Genomic DNA, 22,903 nt, shown 5'->3' with positions numbered 1-22,903 from the left:
TTATGCCATATACTTAATAAGTTTACCAGAAAAACAACTTAGCAAAAGTTAATTAAAATTTTTTTTTTGAAAAGTTAAACATTGCTGACCTGATGATGGCCATGCCGATTTTCACTTGGAGGCCCCAGCGATGCTGAGGTGGTTGTCATGGCAATAGTTGAGACAGATGTCTGTAAGTCTCCAAAGAGGCCCTGCTCACCAGAGTCCATCACCTGTTGATATGTAATGTGATACAAAGAACATACAGTAGGTAGAATTTATTATATTTCAGTGCTTTTCAATTATTTTCTCATGGCCCCCGAGGAAGAAGAAAACATCTCGCGCCTCCCCATTTTTTGCAGGACTTGGCTCATCTACCATGACAGGGACCATGTCTAATGCTGCAGGCCGTATTAGCTCCTCTCCTATGCAATTGGGTTTTTTGCACTGAGCAATTCTGCACGCCACTTGGTATGATTGCAAAAACGCATGCTGGTTTAATTACATAGTGCTCACAAAGCGGTAATATTAATGGAAAATATTCGACACGTTTTCTCTAAAAAAACTTGTCAGCTATTGAGTAGTAGTGTGTTATGGTTTTTGAAGATGGACCCATGTGAGGGAAGCAGGGATGAGACAGGGATGTTCAGAACAAGGATGGCATTCAAAAACAAAAACAGGACCAAAGTAACAAAAAAGTGGGCACAAGGCAAATAACAAAACGCCCAATTCAAAAAACTAGAAACAAAACGCAAACCCTATGCAGCAATGACAGAGGAAATGAAAATGATCCGACGAAGTATGCTGTTAAGGGTGCGGGCAATTGGGGACAGGTGTGTGGATAATGGACACACCTGTGCCCAATTTCAAACCTGCTCAGCGCCCCCTAATTGAATGAGGCGCACCAGATCCCAACAGTATTGTATTTACAGTAAGTGGTTCTTAATTAATTTGTCTTCATAATGTCCGCTGCCAATATTTCTAAATACAGAAAGCACACTGGCCTTTCTCTGTCTCCTGCCGTGGCTGCAGAAAAGCCAAAGGCTACGTATGCTTTGTCGTACTTTTATGTAATGTTTTTTTCTGTTTATCTCTTAAATTTTAATCCCCAGGTCTTTCCGCCTTTCTTTTCATCCCTTATCAATATTTTTCCAAGGTATCCGCTACACTTTGTGTCTACACCTGTTGTTTGCAAAACATGCATTCTCAGTGCGAACAAAAACAATGATCCATGCGCACATTTTGGTTAATGAGAGCGCCGCTGAAGTTCAATCACTACATTGCTAAGAACTACTTTTTTCATTCCATTTCATGATTTTATCTTTCTTTGAGTTTGAAAAAAAATTAGATGAGACGAATACACCTTTTTGCTGTCCATGGACAAGGTGAGGAAGATTAATGGTTCGTATTCAATACTCATATGAAGAGGTCGAGGTTCCGATGATCATTGTCATCTCAATTGAAAAGGCATACCCACGGTGGAATAATCAATGTTTTTTTCTCCTGCTCTTTTTTCGAATTCCTAAAGTCCTACCAAAACCTTGAATGTGTTTTGTAGGGTAGCAATGTTCCCAGAGAGAAAAATATTGAAATCGATGTTTGATTGGTTGTTTATTTTTATTTCTATAATACTAAAAAAATCAAATAATTAAATATTTGATTATTTGCCTTTTGCTTTCCCACATAGAAGAGGGAAATATTTTTTCTTCTCAGGGAATAGTTAGACGGCATTTAATAGACCAAAAACTAAAACACAGGGAAGTAAAAGTTTAAAAAAGTCTCAGTTTCCAGCTAATTTAACTCTGTTTATCTTTTGTTTGAAGCAGTATACATCATGGAGAATGTACGAATAATCAAAAGATTTTAAATAGGCTATAAAACTCTTATAAAAGTGCTACAAAAATACTGAAAGTTTGTGAGCGAAACATTCATTTTAATGTGCATTATACTTCAGTTTAAGTTTACATGAATTTATACAAAAGTAACATGCATTTGACCACATTGCATAGTCCTGTCGGCCTGCTGAATTATTGCTTGAAAAAATAAACAAATATGGGCTAATAAATCAACTTAAAATAATTACATTATTGGTTGATTAAAAGATAATTTTGCTGAAATGTTTTGCTTTTATAAATTATACTTTAACTTGTTTTACTCGGTAAAAATCTATGCAAAATAATGATTTTTTTCCCCCAGATTCAACTTTACATTTTTTATTTTCATAATAGCTGAAGAAAAATTGATATACAACTCATTTAATAGATCAGTACTTGAGTTGTCTGTATCATTCTTATGGGCGTTTAAAATATAAGTAGCGCCTACAAAACCCCCCCAAAAAACCCAAAACAAAGAAACGTGCATTCTTTACGGAATTTGTAAGTTTCCCCATTTTGAAGTCTATCAGAAAAATATTTCTATGAGAGGAACGTGCTTAAAGACACTGCAATTATTGTTCATTTTTCAGTTAAAATCAAATGAAATCAAAAGATATTTGGAAAGCACTCTTCGTGCAATACATTGTCACTCAAACTGCAGTAAAAAACATTCAGTGTGTTAGGAAATAACCCTCCTTTTTCCACACCCAATGACCCAAAACCTTGTAGTTTAAAGATGAGTAAAATAATCTGTATAAACCATGTTTTTAAGTCTGTTTTTAGAGTAAAACAAGAAAAAAGTAAGCTGACTAATTGTATCTGATATTGCGGGTTGCATAGATTACTGCCATTCTTACATTAAGAGATATTTTCTATATTGACTAAAACAATTCATATATTAGTATATTTTTTTGCACGGTTATTATGTAATATAACAAGCTAATGGTTGAATCATTAAAATGACCTGATCTGGCAAATGGCAGATAATATATATATATATATATATATATATATATATATATATATATATATATATATATCATCTCATCTCATCTCATCAGCTGCACCGCTTATCCTCAGTAGGGTCGCGGGGATGCTGGAGCCCATCCCAGCAATCATCGGGCAGGGGACACCCTGGACTGGTTGCCAGCCAATCGCAGGGCATATATATATATATATATATATATATATATATATATATATATATATATATATATATATATCGATGCAGCACGGCGGCGCAGTGGTTAGCGCTTGTGCGGCACAGTTCATGTCATGGGAACCCGTCGTGGGTTCAAATCCAGCTCCAGACTTCCTGTGCGAAGTTTGTATGTTCTCCCCGTGCTTGCGTGGGTTTCCTCCGGGCACTCCGGTTTCCTCCCACTTTCCAAAAACATGCATTTCAGGTGAATTGGCCGGTCCAAATTGTCCCTAGGTGTGAATGAGCGAATGAATTGTCTGTCCCTGTGTGCCCTGCGATTGGCTGGCAACCAGTTCAGGGTGTCCCCTGCCCACTGCTCGGAGATGGCTGGGATGGGCTCCAAGCCCCCCCGCGACCCTAATGAGGATAAGCGGTACGGCTGATGATATGAGATATATCGATAAATAACTTTGACAGTTGATGCTGAGAATGCTTGGACCACATTTTTAATTGCACTCTTGTTCTGATACATTTACAACTCAGGCAAGTCTCCAAGCACTACCTTGCATTTTAATTCCACCATTCTTTTGAAAGTCTTTACTATATTTTTTATCATTGGGTTCTATGTCTTGTCTTGTTGTAAATCTACGTTGTTGTCAATGACAATAAAGACATTTCTAATATATTGTACCTGCCGTCTGGACAAAGTCTCTCTTCGTTTAGCGGGCATCTCGTAGACCACCTGTTTCCAAAACTTGGACGACAGTTCATTGCTTTTTGGACCCCTCCATTTGATAATTGTTAAAAGCTGTGAAAAAAAACATGTGTTTAATTACTGAACATTTTAAATAAGAAAAACTAAAGCATATTTGATGCTGTCATGCTCACTTTGCATACCTTGATTGTATGTTTAAGAGCTTCCACCTCTTGAAAATTGATGACATTTTTCAGATCCGCACACTCTATCATGATGACCTAAATGCATTCAAAGAGCACAGGTTATTGATCTATCAGCCAGTCATGTTGCTGTGTTTTGATTTCAAAAACCCTTAGGACGGCTCTGCTTTCGTAATCTAGGATATTTAATAAAAAGAAAGGACTTGAGGGAGGGCCGTTAGAACAGGTTGGAATTTCTTATCTTCAGCTGCTCTCTCCCCTGTTCTCCTTGCATGTTCAAAATCCATGTATGTCTTCTTTCAAGGAGTGCCCTCATGTTGAGTAAGAAGGTGACTCCTTAGATTTTGCTTTAGTGCTGTACATACACTGTAAAATAACTTGTGTTTGACACCATGTCTTTTTTCCGGAGGAGCTCGGAAGTCCTACAGGTGTCATGATTGCTGATTTGGGGCACTCGCAAGTTGGCGACAACAGCCCTGTGCGCTTAAGGGTTCATTGACCCTTTTTAAACCCCCGGCTTCCAAGAGGAAGCGGTCAGACCGTCCTGCGAACCTACGCTTTTGCTAGGCAAGCACCGTACCCTGTGACAATCTCCTGCTCTGTTTTCTCCTGCCTGTTACCCGTTGCCGACCTGTTTCTAGACCCGTTTCTGCCCTGCTCTTCCATCCCGGCCATCGACCTGTTTTGCCCTGTTTCCTGCCTGATACTTGTTGCCGACCTTTTTTCTGGACTCGATTACCACCCTTGCTCCCCTGTCCCGGCTACCGACCAGCTTTCCTGCCACCCACGACTATTCCCGCTCAACACGGAAGTGGCACTTCCGCGTTCCTGCCATCAGCTACCCGTGTCCGACGATCATCGGATCGTGGAAGCAAGCGCTGCTCTCTTTTTCAATAATACTGAGTTAAAGTAACGCTATTGGGTCCTGTCTCCGTTTCTGGCTTGTGACAACAGGAGGGGTACTCAGGGGGGTCCACAAAGGAAAATAACAAGAAAAGTAAGTTGAAACCCCCAAATCGAGCCACAGTACAGGCAATATGCTCAGATCACCAAGAACCAGAAGTTCTATTCGAAGCTTGTCAGTGGTACCATGTGGTTTTCGATCCTGTGGCACCTTTGTCACAGTTAAAATGGGGTCTTGGGTCATTTTCCTTGGCTTGATTCTTCACAACGCACAGAGGAGGAGTGTGGAACTCCAACAAATGATAAGGAATAAGATTATAGATTGTTACCCCATCTCACAACTATAAACCTAAAAGCTGTCATTATATTTCACAACCAACTCTTGAGAGGCCAAATTGGATATGAAGTGTTAACAAGTTTTCCAAGTTTTTGGCCTACCTTTATTTCCCCAGTTACCAGCATGGAGTGGAGGCGTGTTTCGATCTGAAAGATGCTCCAACCTCTCTTGGCTACAAACTCTGGTGTCAAAACGATGATCAATCGTCTGCTCTGCAGCACACTCCGAGCAAGGTCCTCGATGTAAGCTGAAAAAGAGCAAAAAGTGTTATGGGGGCAAATTATTGGGATGCACATGCATTCAATAAAGGAATTAAAATTAATATCTCATGTTCTGTATGCTGTGCCTTTTTAAGTGAATACATTTTTTTTGGCCCAAATAGAATACTATACATTTGGAAGAGGGCTAGAAAACACTTTCCTTTCAGAAAAGTAATGAATGAAGAAATATAGGAATCATGATCCTGTTAGAATTACTAGGATTCCTGCATTAATTAATCATAAAATAATGTTGGATCACACTAAAGTAAAAGGTTTCATACAAAATCCATTGAGACAGAAATACATTACCTTTAAATCCCATTACAGTATTTAACCTTTAATTATAGCTTCCTGAATGTTAAAGGCAGCCATTCCTGTTATCGGCTACTGTTGCCAGTGCCTATTTCTTAAAAAAGGCTATTTTCTGCACCAATACCGATACCTGTTGTTGTGTATCACTAAATTTGATCATTCAACAAGTGTTGCAACCCTAAACTAGTCTACTGAAATGGTTTCTTTGATTTTTGCTTCTGTGTCAAGTTCCAAGTCATAAACATTTTACATGAATGTTTGCCAAACAACAGCTTTACAAATAATCAACTTTTAATGTTTTTTCTCCTCGTCTTTGAAAGTAGTTAGGGTTTGTGCTCAGGTGATGATAGGTTGCGGTGTTTAAACCTTTCCTCATAGCTGTTCAGGTGACACTTAAAATAATCTGTAAAAAGATTGAATGGCATGGCTAATGAAAACATTTTGAGGAGTAAAGTATTTCCAATATTATCTATTTCGTGCCTTGCAGGAAAAAGTTTCAAGACCCCTTCAATACACCGTGAAGTTTCATTTAGTGAGGAAAGGATGCCCACCTTAAAAGAAAATTAAATAGTTCATGGAATAGTGCTTCTTGTTGGGAAAATATCGGTACCCGCGGTTCATTGAAGCTTTTGTTCGTCCTACCCGAACACTTAGGCCTACCAACAACATTTGAATAAATTAATGTAAAATGTAAATTATTTTTGCTCTTTACAAAATGAAATTGCCTTCATAGTTCAACTTTAAATGATTTTAATAATGGAGAAACAAGCACATTTTAGAAGCACCTTTTCAGCGTATTTTGACAGAAATATGCAAAGAAGAGAGACATTTAATTGACGACCATTCAAATATATCCGCTAACTTAAAAAAAAAAAAACATTTCTTTTATGACGTTTGGCAGTCAACTCTTCTCGTTCTTAATGGTTGCACACTTGTGCCTGTTTTAATGTACTTTGATGTTGGTAACTTTTTAAAAGACTGTCCCTTTTTTGTGATGTTTCTGACATTCATGATTAACATTCCAAAAACAGACCCCCAAAGAAAATTAATAAAATAAGATCGGCAGGAATTGCTAAAATAATAACCTTTCCTGCAACCTCGCTGTAATTTCACACTCAGTAATTACTTGGCACGAATAACAATAAAAACATTAGTCAAATTGGTTATGCCTGATTTGTTTGATGATTTTCTTTTAAAGTTTTCTTTTAATATTATCAAACAGTATTTTGTTCGCCCCAACAAGTTGCAGTTGTGCAGTCAGAATATTTTTGGAGAAAGGCCAGGGTGACACACTGAGTGACTCACTTATGCCAAACTCAAACGAAATTACTCTTTGTTGACGTTTAGGATTGCCACTAAATAAGATTACCACTGATGATGTCATAAATGTGGTATGAGTTTTGTATCGGGCGATTGGCCACACCACACATCTGAATTAAATTGATCGGATGATGACTTTATCTTTGTTTTTGCTCCTTCAAACATATGCATTGCTGGGCAGCAGCCAATCAGAGTGAAAAAATTTCACCAAGGGTCATGGAGAAAATGTGGAATTTGCACAAATACGCAAACTAAAACTGATTGTCAAATACAATACCAACAAATTCATGTTTTTATCAAAGCGGCGCTGCCACGAGCGGCTGCCTTTTCCAGCAGCTGCCCTGTTGTTTTATTGTCTGCTCCTATCTTCGGTGTTTTTTCTTCCCGTTTTGACAACTACACTATGGATTACTTCTATCCTATGGACATGGGTTTTAACGCACAAGAAATGCGTTTATTCAAGGATTTCCAACTCCTTGCCCTGAAGATTTCTCGTGCCGGCGTGATGAAGGGGCCTATGGTGGAGGAAAAGCCGGAGCTAGCGAAGCGGCTAGCGGCGTTATAAGTCTTCGGTACCATCCGTAATCATGGTAAATGCGAACTCACGACCAAATAAGATCATCGAGTGCTGGTGGAAAACATCGAAGCGCACAGGGAGCGCAGTTGCTGTGTTTTGCGGAAACGTGGCTCACGTTTAGCATTCCGGACGCTAACGTGTAGCCACCCGGAGCTACCCGGATCAATCCGGCTTCAACGCCGCTAAACAGACACGAAAACCGGGGAGAATCGGAGAGGAGGCGGACTTGCTAACACGAGGTGGTGTATCCCTGGATTTTCACAAAGAAAAGTTTTCCATCTGCCGCAGGGATGTCGAAATTTTGGACTGGCGTGACGTCATCCACTTCGCTACAAGCACCCCTCGGGCATCATGTTCATCTGTTAATAAACAACAGGGTAGACTGCTGGAAGTGTGAATTTCCCTACGGGGATGAATAAAGTATCTATCTATCTATCTATCTATCTATCTATCTATACTATATGGCAGCACGGCGGCGCAGTGGTTAGCGCGTGTGCGGCACAGTTCTGAGGTCGTGGGAACCTCCTGCGTGGGTTCAAATCCAGCTCCCGACCTTACTGTGCGGAGTTTGTATGTTCTCCCCGTGCTTGCGTGGGTTTCCTCCGGGCACTCCGGTTTCCTCCCACAATCCAAAGACATGCATTTCAGGTGAATTGGCCGGTCCAAATTGTCCCTAGGTGTGAATGAGCGAGTGAGTTGTCTGTCCCCGTGTGCCCTGCGATTGGCTGGCAACCAGTTGAGGGTGTCCCCTGCCCACTGCCTGATGATTGCTGGGATGGGCTCCAGCACCCGCGACCCTACTGAGGATAAGCGGTGCAGCTGATGAGATGAGATGATGAGATGACATATACTATATGTATGTGTCCACTGTCTTATCCAAAGGATGCTTTACAGCAGTGGTTCTCAAAATAGTGGGGCGCGAGGCTCCGCCAAAGGGGGTGCGGGCGGGCTTGACCCCAGGGAACTAAAAAAAACAAGGCAACAACAAGGGCGACAAGATGATGAAGGTGCTGTATCTGAGTCAGATCAGAAGGCTTCTCCTGCTACTGGAAACCATGAAAACCAGTCCCATTCATGTGGAGGGCAAAAACCCAAACCCAGAAAAACCTGGAGAGAGATGGGCGCTGTCAGAATGTACTTGCCCGAAACACCCCACATAATGAGGTGCCCCTACCTACCACCCAGATAGTTAAGGGATCTGTGAACTGTGATGAAAACTTGCTTTTTAAATAAATTTATGTATTATTATGTGACATTGGTTGGTTGGTTGGTTGGTTGGTTGGTTGGTTGGATCCTTTAACCACTAGGGTCATCGGGGCACCATATCTTGGGGTGTGTCTTGGGGAAGTACAGCCTGGTGGCGTCCATCCCTCACCAGGCCATCATATGTTTCCACCCAAATCAAAATAATTAAATCAAGGCCCAGACCTTCCAATCAATCTGTGAAAAGTAGTCCCTTTGTGCTGTAGGAACCTGTAATAAGTAGCGCCTTTGCACTGTAGGAAGAATAATGTAAAATGAAAACTGAATACGTTGCTATAAATCATCTTCTGACTGCAATTTGCTTGTCATCTGGCAAGCTTAGGCCACTATTAAGCACAAAGGTTAAATCCTGAATTTAAGCTGTTATTTTGATGTTTTAGTGACACATTAAGTAAGCTTGGAAAAAAATTAAGGGGAAGGCAAATGTGCAACATTTACAATCATGTCAGCTCCATTTGTAAGAGCTGCATGTTATAAAAACTAAATACACATTTCTTGACCTATGAGTATTTTAAAAAATGCATGTTTATATGAAAGTTCACGTGTTCTGCCAATTATTTAAATCACTATTGTTTTTACGAATGCAGTGTTTTTTGTTTTTATTTTACCTCTTGGAGTCGAAAGTGAGTACACAATCTCCCTTTAAGAGCAGTGTCAAAAATGTTGATTTATCCAGTGAGAAAACAATTTTCAGTTAACATGATAATTTTATTCAATTTTTGAATATTGGACACCTGCAAAGGAAATTGCATAGTATGTCAACACAATTATTTGGACTATTTCGACTATTATCTTTGCACTGTTGTTTTGACGATTATGAACTGTTTTTCATCATTGTTTTTTGTCCAATCCTGTTGCCATCCTTTGATTTCCATATGCTTTAGAGCGGCTCGGCTTTTGAATGGGGAGGGCCCTTAGATCAGGTTGTAAAAACTAATCTAAGGTTTTTTTTTTCTCCTTGTCCTCCTAGCAAGTTAAAAAAAACATTGATGTCTTCTCTCCTTATTTTGAATGTCTAATAAACGTGAATCCTATTAATTGTCACTATATCTAAGTCCAGTCCAATTAATTAACATCACTCAGAAAAACAATTTTCATGGGGTCTGAGTTCAACTCAGCTTGAAGCATGCGAAAGTGTGCTAATGTCATGTGGTCTGATGAGCAGGGTTGGGTAGGGTTACTTTAACTGGATTACTTTCAATTACTTTTGGATTACTCCAATAGCAAATATGCTAATAAAAGACAAAAGAAACTAAATATAAATAAAATTATGACTCACAACACGTGGTAAGCTTTCTCTCCTGGCTTTGATCTCTTTGATCTCCGGCAAAACTAACATAAAATGCGACAGAAACAAAATGAAAATAAACCCAAACTGCTTGCCAACATCATTTTTGCCGTTCCATGTATTCCCCAAGCCTGCACAAAATTTTGTAATTTTATTCATATTTAGTTTCTTTTGTCTTTTATTAGCATATTTGGTATTGGAGTAATCCAAAAGTAATTGAAAGTAATCCAGTTAAAGTAACCCTACCTAACCCTGCTGATGAGTCCACATTTCGAATTGTTTTCAAATTTATAAATGATCTCATGGCCAGAGACAATGAAGACCATCTAAATTCTGAAAGTTTAAAGTTCATGATATATATATAAGACACTGTGTAACTTCCAAAATTGCGAAAGAACTACTAATGCAAGAAGTGCCAAAATTATATTCAGTAAAAATTCAGTGCAATCCCTAAAAGCCTGTGTCGACCCTTCCAGTGTATTTGTAAACTTGTGTATGTGTGAGTAAGGTCGAAGCATTGACAAATAGAGCAATAACGGTTGCATTTCCCCCTTGAGTTGGACCGAGAGTGACACATAACCCCAGAAATGATGACAAATGGCGTGTGTGCGCGAGTGTGTGCACCAGTTGTGTGCGTGCATGTGTGTGTTGGTGATTAGAGTGCCAAAGTTAGAATAATGATGCAATGGTTTACATGGTGTAGCTCTAACGAGACACATACGTGCATGCATTGAGTGTTTGCCAACGCACTTTCAGCGAAGATGCATTTCCACATCAATTTGTATTCGCTCAGACACAGTGATGGACTCGAGATGTTTGGGGCTCTATTTCTCTCTAGGGAGAAAGGCCGGCTCGATCGCAAGATGACTGATGGCTACTTACTGCTGCTTGGAATGAGATCCCTGTCTGGAAGGAACAGCTTGTATCCATAGTGTTTCTCCAGGACATCAGGCAAGATCTCTAGAGCAAAAGTTTCCTCATCGCTGCTGGTTCTGTAGACAAAAGCAACAGTATATTTGTTTGAAAATCATCACATCATAAAATACACTGTATGGGATTATTATGTAAGAATTGCAAAAATAATAGAAAAGTCTTCTTCAGAGTAGGGCAGTTTAAGTCCGACCAAATTTTATGTCGCTCAGTATAGGGCTTTTCTAATCAAAATTTTGTATAACTTTATACTGAACGCACAAGGTATGGTAAGACATTTCTCATTTCTCACTTATCAAAAATTATTCAGAAAAGCAGGTGTGTCGCATTTGACATAACTATTTCAAGAAAATTGGCAAAAATGCATCCCTTATTTTCTAGAATATAAATCACACATTTCTTTCATGGGTTTGCAGTCCCTGCAAAGCAGAGTAACGTATGAAAGTTTTTTTCCTTTCATGGACAAAGGAATACAGTTTTCTAGAATGCAAACTGCTATTTTTTTTTAATACTACATTTCAAACACTGCGACTCTAAAAGAGTGCTGCTCATTGTTACAGTATTTTTCATTTTTGTGGTTGAACTGAAGAAAATGTTAAGCTTCTCTTTCACAAGCTAGGTACAGAACACTGCACTGGCAACTGGTAATATTTATGATGCTTTTAAACAAGGGGCCAAGTTTTTATCAACATTATTTATATAATTCATAAGAGGAGCAAAACGGGAGTTTTCACAGTATTTTATTCACTTTATACGTCCCAATTAAACAACAGTGGAAGTTATCTATCCTGAACTCCTTTCTCTGTATCATCTGCGTCAATGACAGGTGGCTGAAGTTTCCTCCAATCCTTCAGGAACGATAATGATTGAGGGCTATTTAGTCCGCTACCACAGAAACCACCAACGCCAACACAAAAATACATATTTCAAGCCTGTGTTGCAATCTGGCACTATTCTCCACAGTATAGTTGCCCGGGCACTTTTGTCTAGAATTAGGATAATAATAATATATGTATTGTTATACAGATAATAATATAGCTACTACTACTACTACTAATACAACAACTACTACTACAAATAATAATAATAATAATAATAACAATAATAATAATATAATCTATGTGTATATAATGAAATAGGACATGAGGGGCTCACGTTTTACGCAACACAACCCTCATTCGTGTTTTCATTTGGCCTCGAAGTAAATATGTGCTTCTCTTTATAATCACTATTTTAACCCTTAAATGACCATGAAGGCGCTGGTGCTCCTGTTTGACAAGTGCAATTTAAATTACCGTAACTCCGTGACCATTGGGCTAAAAGAAAAAATGAAAACTGTTCCTAATAGAAAAGAAGAATGGTTTTGGAGAAAACCCTTGATTTCAATAAAATCATATCAAAGTAAACCTCCAAAACACCGATATGTTGGCAGAAACTTCCCACAATTGAGAATCTCTCAGGCATTGGTAGTGGAGGGTTGGATGAAGGAACAGGTTTGTCTGGAGCAGATCGATCAGAACCAGAGTAGAGCAATTTTTTTTTTATCAGTAACAAAAAAAAAAAGAACTTTTTGTTCTTAGTTTTGTTTGTCAATTGGGCAATGGAATGGTGGGTCATGTATCTGTTATTGTTCTATTTCACATTTCAAATTTTTATCCTCTGATATTTTTGTATTTTTCTTATATTATTATTGTTATTATTTCAATCTTATTACTTTTCAATTAGTTACCTTCTTTTAAGACTAATAAATACCTATCTTTTAGGATAAATACTGCTGAACACCATCCTCCGCTGTATTGGAAAGGACTCAGGGTCAGAGTCGGCGCCAGAAATATATGGACACATACTCAAAAAGCTTTTGTATATATTTCCAACAGTTCTCACTTCCCGTTTATGCTGTAAAAAAATTGTTCATGTTCAGTTCCAGTCTTTACTTTATAATACAAGTCCGATTCATGTCTTGTATTTCATTTTAAACTGTTATTACATAGTTATAGTAGATATTGCAGGACATTAAAAGTATGGGTTATGAAAAATGGGGCCAAAAGTAATCGCTCATAAAATGAGTTCTGACTCTTTTATGGACAAAATAACAAAAACAAATTGCAGGCAGACTGTGTGATACTTGGTCGATAAAGGGTTAATGGGTCACATGATCTAAAAACATGTGACATAACAATTCAGAGCAGAACTGAAAAGTTTGTGTGGTGTGCAGGGGTACAGTGCTGTTGGCGTTCTGCAGCCAACGGCATCAACGCAATATTCATTGCGGGGTTGGTGCCGGGTGTGCACAGGGCTTAAAATGAAATGGAAGTGAATAAGTCAATTGTTTTGGCCTTATAAGACAACGTCGCTAAATCCTGTGCGGCTTGTACAAGGACAAAACTGAGTTTTGTTCTTTTTTTTAAACATGGGGCTTTAAATCACTTGGGCTCAGTAATCCAGAATGTACGGTGGGTACATTTTGGATGCATTCTTCATATTTTAAAAAATATTACAGGACAGCCAAAAGAGGAGACTCTAGACTTACACATGCCAGTGGGTTGACACAAAAGTGGTCATCGCTCTACATTCCATGTCCCTCACGAATGTCGAGTTTGGCATCATAAATGAGGAATGAAGTAAAAAAAATGAGTCTGAACTATGATCTACCATCTTTCTTGACCAGTCAGGTTATTTTAAAAAGATATTATCGCGGAATAGATAAATAATGTGTCCAATGGTGTTGGTCTTGGTAGCATGGGAGACATTTTTTTAATTAGGGTAAGTCTGAAAGCACAGCGTTCCAATGCAACTCTTTTCAACTTGCGTGTGTTTTTTTACAGTTACTATTAAAATTAAGATTAGATCATGTACCTGCCAAGAGAGTCCAAATCCACTTTGGTGTAGGACAGATAGGCGTCATACTCCTTGTTATCTGATCAAGCATGGAGCAAAGGATATTAGCAATAGTTTCACAACAGGAAAAATATCCCAAAAAATTGAAAAAAAACGTACATGCAGTGAAAGTGAGAAAAGTAAACCTTACAAAAAATTAACGAGAACCATGTACAAGTTGTGTTGCCCCGACGGCAACTCATTTTCTTTAATAAATAAGTTACTGTGTTTGTAATGCAATACAAGGCTAAAAACGGATGTAACTAGTTAGTAAATATATGTATATATATATATATATATATATATATATATATATATATATATATATATATATATATATATATATATGTGTGTGTGTGTGTTTATGTGAGCTTTAAGTTGAAAAACACAACAAAATAATACTACTTCCTGTTTTTCTGTGGCTTTTCCGGTTCTTCAATTTAGGTGTCAGTAGTATTCTTACACAATGGCTAATAAGATAGTTGAAAGTCTTATCTATCTCCATCCATGTTGTAAGATGTAACAAGGCATGAAATGCAGGTCAAAAAGTGCCAAAAGAAAGCTTACCATCTTCGGTTTCATCACTGCCGAAATGCCTCCTGTAGCATAGCATGATTTCCAGGTTGTAGCATTTATAAAGTGCTGTTAGGACCCCCAGCAACAGCAATATGACACCCAGACCACCGGCCAACTCCAAACGATACATATCTGTGATTAGAGGATGGAGAAGAAAAAAAAGTATAAATCAAAAACTTCCAATGATAAAAATGACAAAAATTTCAATCCAACACTTTCTCAAAATATTGACATTCATAACTTTCACTTTTTCAATTTTCCCAGAATGGGTTGGCGGCAGCAGTGTTCTTTAAAGATATATTTGTGAGTAAATTTAGAAGAGAAACATGTATATTTTTGGTATATTCTCATTTCTTGCTTCCTTTTGAAATTGTTCAAATGAAAAATACCTTTTAGAACAAGGGTAAGCAGCTATTTTGATTCACATCGGGCTAAAATGTTCAGAGGGAAAAAAAAAAGATTTACTTCTTGATTTGAGCCTTCTATATACTGATAGTTTTGAATCTGATACCCAGGCAATACATGAGGAAAAAGGATAAGATAGACCTATCCAATTTTTCTAATTTGCTTTAATGAATAAATATACTGTTCATGCACACATCGACTTTCACATTTTACATTCGTTTATAAATAGATTTACACCATCAGTGTTGCTTTGATTCACTCAGCATTGAGGAAAAATAACATATTTGGTCCCTTTTTTAAGCATAGATTTTAATAATATGCACTGAAAAACACTAAATGCAATATGTTAGATTAAAGGTGTTTTTCCTTGATTTGATAGATATTTTGATAAATTAATACATGATTGAAAAACAGCAAATACTGTATAGATGCATACAGGCATCTATTTGAATTTTGGCAAGAGCACAGCACACGTTAGTGCTTAATAAAAATGTATATTTCTTATCAGTGAGTAAACACAAAAGAAAACTGGGTACTAAAAAGTCACCAAAACAATTTTTTTCGGTAGTAATTTATTGACTGCTGTAAGTATTATGAATTTATTTTTTACAATTTTTGTTTGGCAGATCTCATTAAAAAGCTGTATGGGACCGGCAGCTCGTAGTTTTCCCACCCCTGATTTAAAACATATAGGTTAGATTTCCCCCAAAACGTTTCTTCTTAATACATAGTACAAGTTTTCTGAGGGTGAACAACAATATTAGTCCTCGATTTGCCTTCCCCTCCGGTCTGGAGTCAGGCCTGGACTTGGTGTCCATTAGCGAGTACCTGGTGGTGGAGGGTTAGTACATAGATAGATAGATAGATAGATAGATAGATAGATAGATAGATAGATAGATAGATGGATGGATGGATGGATGGATGGATGGATGGATGGATGGATGGATGGATGGATAGATAGATAGATAGATAGATAGATAGATAGATAGATAGATAGATAGATAGATAGATAGATAGATAGATAGATAGATAGATAGATAGATAGATAGATAGATAGATAGATAGATAGATAGATAGATAGATAGATAGATAGATAGATAGATAGATAGATAGATAGATAGATAGATAGATTCGTAGTTTTTATACAACCTTTTGTTCGGTGGGCCGGTTGAAAAAGCCATCTGTTGCCTGCACGCCGTAGTTCGTCCACCACTACTCTAAAGCTACATTCTACTTCACTATAGAGATAAGATTGGGCGTAAAAAAAAATCAGCCCGACCTGAGCCGCGGGTACATAAACCCAAACTTTTCAGACCCGATGGACTAACTTGATTTGATAAACGAGTCTGAAATAAACCCGAAGCTTTAAGTTGCCGCCAAAATAAACACGAAGCTTTACCTTGGCCGTACGTACTTTTGCGCAGAAATATGCGTTTTGGCTGAGCTACGCAGCTTGGGCTTTACCTGAGGCTGAGTCCCTTAAATCATGTGTGTACTCCAAGTGCAGCGCTTAAATGAACGAAGTTTAGCAGACAAAAGTAAAAATTAACAAAATGACACAGAAAAGAAAAGATTACAAGCTGAAAGAATGGGCCAAAAAACAGATAACAAGTTTTTAAAGCTTATAAGCTATTGGCAAGAAGCAGAAATGACGTCGGACTTGAGGGAAGTGGAAGCCGCTTGTCTTTTACCGAAACACCCAGGAAGAAAATTCATTTGGATTTACTGATTTTGAGATAAACTGGTCGTTTGGTAAGCATTTTCTTTATCTCAAGAATTACTTGAATAAAGGTGAGGGCATGTAGCTTAGATCCTCAATTAAGGGGGGGAAACGGCGAGAAAGAATCCCGACCGTCCCGACTTAATGATTGACATTTTAAGCCAGCACCAGATCTTACCTCTACTTCACTTTTATATCATTTTAAAAATACCAAAAGTTGAGCCTAAGTCCATAAAAAGTTTTTTTCACCATATGAGAGCAAAGTCTCAACGATAGCATATTGCAGCAGCGCATACAAAAAGTTTTGAATAGCACCAATGTGAGTTTAAACGATATGATCGTGTTATCATAGGCAGGAGTGAAGTGGAAAGGAGATTGATTGTGAATGTGATCTTTTGCTATCATGCTCTTTCTTTAGCCCAAACAAAACTCACACTCATCACATGCAACTACTGGCCACTTTAAAACCCAATAGGCACAACATTGAGGCTGCAATTTAAAAAAAGTGAAAAAATAATAACAACTCCAAGACATTATAAATGTCGTATGAGTTGTTTGAAACCAAACAATAGCTTTCTGACACTGACATGATCTTTGTGTTGAGAATGGTAGGGTAATCCCTTGCCTTATTGCGGTTTACCTTTCATGGTTTTGTTACTTTGCGGATTTTCATTGTGTTTTGTGTTCTGCATTCTGATTGGCTAAACAGTCGCCTAGCCCCTTTTCTGCCTGCGTGCCTGTGCATCATTGAGGTTGCGGTCTAAGTTCTCATATTTTGTTTTTCCAATATCGTCCACATGATGGCGAGAAAATATCAACCGAAGTAAAACAGTAGATCGTGTCCTGAATCAGTGCTTCAATATATCAGAAACATTTTTTGTATTATTAATGATAGGTACAGAAGGTACAGTATTTTTATTTGCTAAACAAATGCTCGGGCATTTATTTTGTTTTTATTGTATTTTAAGCATTGAATGTGTCTGGAATTTATTGTCTTATTGTACATTGAATGTTTTTATACAGACTCTCCCCTACTTACGAATATTCAAGTTACGAAAAACAGGAGATACGAAAACAAATTTCGGGATGTCGAACAATATTGCTGGAAGTTAGGATTTGTATTGTGCACCATTTCATAGTACAGGACAGTACTGTAGTGCTACTTTCCGCCACAACCAGCGTGTGGCGCTGAGAGAGCTCACCCTGCATCCACCCCAAAGAAGAAATCCGGCTTCCTCTTCCTAGTTCGTGTGTAAACATATTATATAGTACATACATATTATATAATATCTCCAGCGCGAACTTTGACATTTTTATTGTTTAATATCTCGTGCATCCATTCAATATGGTTGGCGTAAAGTGTAAAGAAGAGGTGAGCCATTTCTTTTGAAATGAAAGTGGAATAAGAAATCTTGATGCGGTTGAGAAAATGGTTGGATCACTTTTTTTCGGGCACTTTCTACCACAGAGGAGGAAGTTGCCTAACTCTTGAAGCTCATCTTCCAAATGTAAGTTAAACTTAATTTCATTTCATTTCATTATAACTTAATATTTTTATAGAGCAGATTATTTTATTAAATGTTTTTTTTTAATAAAAAACAACACAGGTTACTTCTACAAGTCCTAAAAATACATATATGAACTGTAAACATACATTCCATACAAAATATAGCACTGAAGCAACTTACGAACAAATTTAACTTACGAACGATCGTCTGGTAAGGCAGCGTCTGTGTAGCACTTTGAGCGACAATTTATTGCTGAAGAGTGTGCTCTTTAGATAGATAGATAGATAGATAGATAGATACTTTGTTCATCCCCGAAGGGAAATTCACATTTCCAGCAGCATCCCTGAGCTGAGAACAATCGAGAACAATCGAAAATAACACGGGAGCTGCTGGAGTGGCTGCCATTCGTGACGGCGCCGGAAGAAAAGATTCAATTTGAATCATTTACAAACAAACAAACAATTGAATCATGTACAAACAAACAAACAAAATATTCATGTTTTAATAAGTGGAGTGTTAATAAAATATTTCTGATACTGATATAACCAGATAAAACTAATTTTAAGTTACCTGTCCAAATGAATGTTGTGCCATCTCACCTTTCCCACTCTCTCTCCTGCAGTTGACTTGCTGCTTCTCGCTCCTGAAACTAATACTTACCTCTTTAGTTTGAATGCATAATACCATACCTGATAACCTTTTCCCCATACTTCATATGTTTTTGATCATTTCAAATTGTGTAAGCTGCATAACAAATTTTGTAGGGAAAATTAAAAAATAAATAAATAAATTTGTATTCTGTTAGACCAATCTTGTCTTGCATTTGGGCTACATTCCAGATCTTCTCGTTCAGTGGCAGCCGACGACAACATCATCGTAAATTGCTAGTATTATCACGGAATGCTAGTAAATATTATTCTCGATCTTTTTCGCTCGCATTGCGTCTTGTCCAAAAAGAGCGACATGTGCACGTGCGTCACATTCTATCCATTTCTATATGTTTTGAAGTCAGGTTTTATCAGCGAAGAATCGACAAGATATAATCGTGAAAGTAAGCGTGGATTAACCGAGAGGTAAAAGGGGAAGAAGTCAAAGATAAGGTTAACGCGAAAAATAATTATCCATGGTGAATATTCTGGATCAATTAAATCATCAACAAAAGGTCCCCATTTTTTGTTCTGCGTTCCGTGTAAAATGAACGTTAACGTTGCTTAATTTGTTTACACAAATTATGTTTTTTTTCAACATGGTCTGTCTTGCTATGAGTAAATAGGTGCCGCGTTGGGTTTATAAGGTTTATCGTTGCTTTATATGGTGAATTGCTATTGTTTAAAAGGGGAGTTATTGACTGTATTTGACATTTTGTTTTATAACGTGCGAAAAACCAAGTGTTACTGTATATTACTCTAAAGTGCTTCTCATTAGTAGTCCTAACTGTTGGCCGGTTAAGAGGGTCATTTTCAATGCCTAATTTGTTCTTCCTTGCCCCCCCCCCCCCGCTCCCACCTCCTGCCTTCGACCCAGGAATTGATCTCAGCACGCATTCTTCAAAGGACATCTCCATTTCTAAAAGATTTGAATGGAGGGGGTTTGCACGGATGTGAAAGTTTAAGAAAATGCAATGGGGGTTTCTTTTGATTACATTTCTTTCATCACACTGACACAAAAGACAGACAATCTACAAAAACAATGAAATAATATTGGCAGAATGGTACAGAAAAATAATTTTCTGAATCTAAAAAGAAATCGAGTGACTCATGTCATTAACAAAAAAAAAGCGTAGGAGAAACTGCGGTTACAAAAACCTTACTTAATATTCAGTCCATGTCTTGAATCTTCACTATGATTGGCAGGCTTTCTTTACTTTTGACTAGCTTGGGCTTTCTGAATAATTGCAGGGAGGTTTATTAAATTATATAGCGTTACCATGTTCAACCAGTAGACGTCTCCCCAATGCTATGGCATCTGATTTCCACTCATAATATATTCATATTGTTGCAGAATATAATGGAGCGGTGAGAAAGAAGGGAAGAGGGATGGTACTGGTAGATTTCATGTATTACCAAATATTTGCACTAATGTTACATAACCCTCAGATTGCTTTATTTTATAATTTATTCAAAATTGTGCTTTGTTCCCTCTCCTGCTCTCAGCCTTTGTGTCTCCTCCGTCTTCCCCTTTTTTTCTTCCCCTTCCCTTTACCTTTCATTCACCCAAATATTTTCCCATTACTAATGCAAATAGTTTGTCTACTACCTGGTGCTTTGGAAATTCTTAAATTGTACCCTGTTTTTATTTTTTAGAAGAGTAATCACTGTGAGGTAGAGGTTATTTGGATTGTATGTCGCCTACTGTAAGCCTGCTTTTCCGCTTTAGGTCAACAACATGAAGTTTGTATTTTTCTTTCAAAGCCCTTTGCCACTATGGAAGCATCACATCTATATGAGTTCAGAATATTCCAACTTGAGCTTGAATTCTCAAGGTTGTATTTCAGATAAGAGCCAAAGCCAACGTATTTTCATGACTGGATAAAGTTCAAATGAGGGTGAAAAATGGTCAGGAAGCTTTAGAGCAGGGGTCTCCAACATTTTCCAGGCTGAGAGCTACTTTTTGTTACTACGGTTACCTAGTTTGATATTCATTTCTGGAGTAACAACTTAACATGATATTACTATGTTGTTACTGTTAATACCAGGTTCATTATTAGAAGTAGGGTCAAATAGACATAGTCAACCACTAAACAAATCATTTTACTGGAAAATCAGAATGACTTAGTACTAGTTAGCTATTTTCAGAACGGGTCCGCGGGCACCTCAGCTATCTTTAGGGGGCATGCTGGTATCTGTGGGCACCGTGTTGGCTAACTCGACTTAAGAGCATCTCAATTTGCAGTAACAATTATAAATAAATTACAACCACACCATCACAAACCCGTTTTATTGTCCATCTTTAATCATTTTCATTTGGGAGGTCCCAATCTGATCATTTAACAGAAAGCAGACCCTGCTGCCATAATCTAAAACGGCATTGTAAATTCTTACTGAAAAAAAAACATTTAAACTCTCAGGGGCTCTATTCGGGAGATAGAGGTTAAAATTGATTCAGTGGAAAAAAAACAAATGAATAAATCCCTTAGTATTTTTTTCCCTGCTTTTTCATCACCATGGTTTCGATCAGCGTTGGTTCATATTAAGTGAAATGAGTTGTAGCCAAAACTAATTTTGTATGACAGTAATTTTAAGAAAGTCGATTTTTTTTGATAAAATGTTATCTTTTTTCACTTGTTCAATTTGATAGCATTCACTGCATTTAACTCTACAAAGTCATTTTGGATTTGTTTTTATTCTATTCTATTCCTACAGTGAAGAATGTGGTTGTGTTATTACTGTTGGACACCTCGGAAGTAGATTACTTAGGATCCCAAGGTTGTATGTTACTTAGACTATTATTGCACATTGTTGTTTTTTACTATTTTATTTCACTGTTTACATCATTGCCATTGTCGGCCAATTACTGTGACTCCCACTCGGTTTTGGGGAAATCTGCTTTTTGTAATTGATAAGTTGATTCTTTTTTTTTTATATTGGACAACTCAAGGGTTTGTATAGGATGCCAGTTATCATTCTGACAATTATACCTCTTTGTTGTTTTTCATTTTGATTGTTGTGCAATGTTTTCAATCATGTTGCTGTTCTTTAATTACCGCACCCTTTAAGCTGGATCTGCTTTTTGCAATCTGAGAGATTTTATATTTTTAAAAAAAAGGGCTCGGAAGAGGAACTTTTAGGAAAAGTTTGAATTTCTTATCTTAGGGCTGGGTCATGTCACATTATCCTTGCAACCTCAAAATCCATTAATAACGTTTCTCCTTAATTTGAGTGTCTACTGAACTATAAACCTTTTAGTAACCTGGAAAACAATAAAAAAACAAAAGGCCTGGGATAGCAACATTAGATTGGGTAATTTTTACTATTCTAAGGGGTTTTAGTATGATCCTGTTCTCTTTACAAGCTCAAAAAATCCTTGATGTGTGATCTCCTGATTTTGATTAACTACTGAAAAAAAATATATCACTTCAAAACATTTTTCTCACATCTATGATGTTACGAGATGTATTTAAAATCCAAATGATGTGAGGATGAGAACAAAATTAAAATTGAGACATATTTAATAGACCAATCACCAAACAATTTCCTGGTCTACTCCGTCCACTGTTGTTTTGGCTATTCAAAACTCCTTGTGTTCTTTCTAGTAAGACTGTCAGAACCCGAACAGACGGAGGACCCAGACGTGTAACGTTTTCACACAAGCTTTATTTTACGGGAATGGGGCAGTCATGCGCGTGACCACAAACAGCAGGGATGCGGTGATCACTAGGCGGAAGAAGTGAGACAGAGAAGTCAGAGGCAGACGGGATCAAGGCCGGACAGAACAGATGGGATCGATACAGGACCCACGGGTAGATACCGGACGGGATCAATACCGGATACTGGAGCAAGATACCAGACAGGACGAGACTGACAGGATCGATGCCAAATACTGGAGACTGGAGCGAGATACCGGAGAGCACGAGACAGGCGGGATCGATATCGGATATTGGAGACTGGAACAAGATACCCGACAGGAGGAGACAGACGTGATCAATATCGGACACTGGATACACGAGCAGGATACCGGACAGAGTCAAAACACAAGTCTTGCAAGTCCAGAGGTTCGTTGACGGACTGACAAGGAGT

At 37.8% G+C, this 22,903-nt stretch overlaps 1 protein-coding gene across 3 annotated transcripts in view; it reads right to left on the bottom strand.

Annotated features, from left to right (window-relative positions):
* Positions 1 to 22,903, bottom strand: part of il1rapl2 (interleukin 1 receptor accessory protein-like 2) — a 470,254-nt gene that overhangs the window by 5,971 nt on the left and 441,380 nt on the right. For all 3 annotated transcript variants that reach the window (XM_088344484.1, XM_088344482.1, XM_088344483.1), the window contains exons 10-16: positions 14,526 to 14,666; positions 13,938 to 13,998; positions 11,034 to 11,143; positions 5,233 to 5,378; positions 3,892 to 3,969; positions 3,686 to 3,802; positions 90 to 212 (exon numbers count right to left, since the gene is read on the bottom strand). In XM_088344484.1, the coding sequence (XP_088200610.1) occupies positions 90 to 212; positions 3,686 to 3,802; positions 3,892 to 3,969; positions 5,233 to 5,378; positions 11,034 to 11,143; positions 13,938 to 13,998; positions 14,526 to 14,666 (776 nt within the window). The remainder of the gene's footprint in view (positions 1 to 89; positions 213 to 3,685; positions 3,803 to 3,891; positions 3,970 to 5,232; positions 5,379 to 11,033; positions 11,144 to 13,937; positions 13,999 to 14,525; positions 14,667 to 22,903) is intronic.

Source organism: Urocampus carinirostris, chromosome 9 (assembly GCF_059441175.1).
Source record: "Urocampus carinirostris isolate Australia breed hairy pipefish chromosome 9, RoL_Ucar_1.0, whole genome shotgun sequence".
NCBI lineage: Eukaryota > Metazoa > Chordata > Actinopteri > Syngnathiformes > Syngnathidae > Urocampus > Urocampus carinirostris.
The sequence above is the reverse complement of the archived record's forward strand: the minus strand, read 5'-3'. Positions and strand labels throughout refer to the sequence as shown.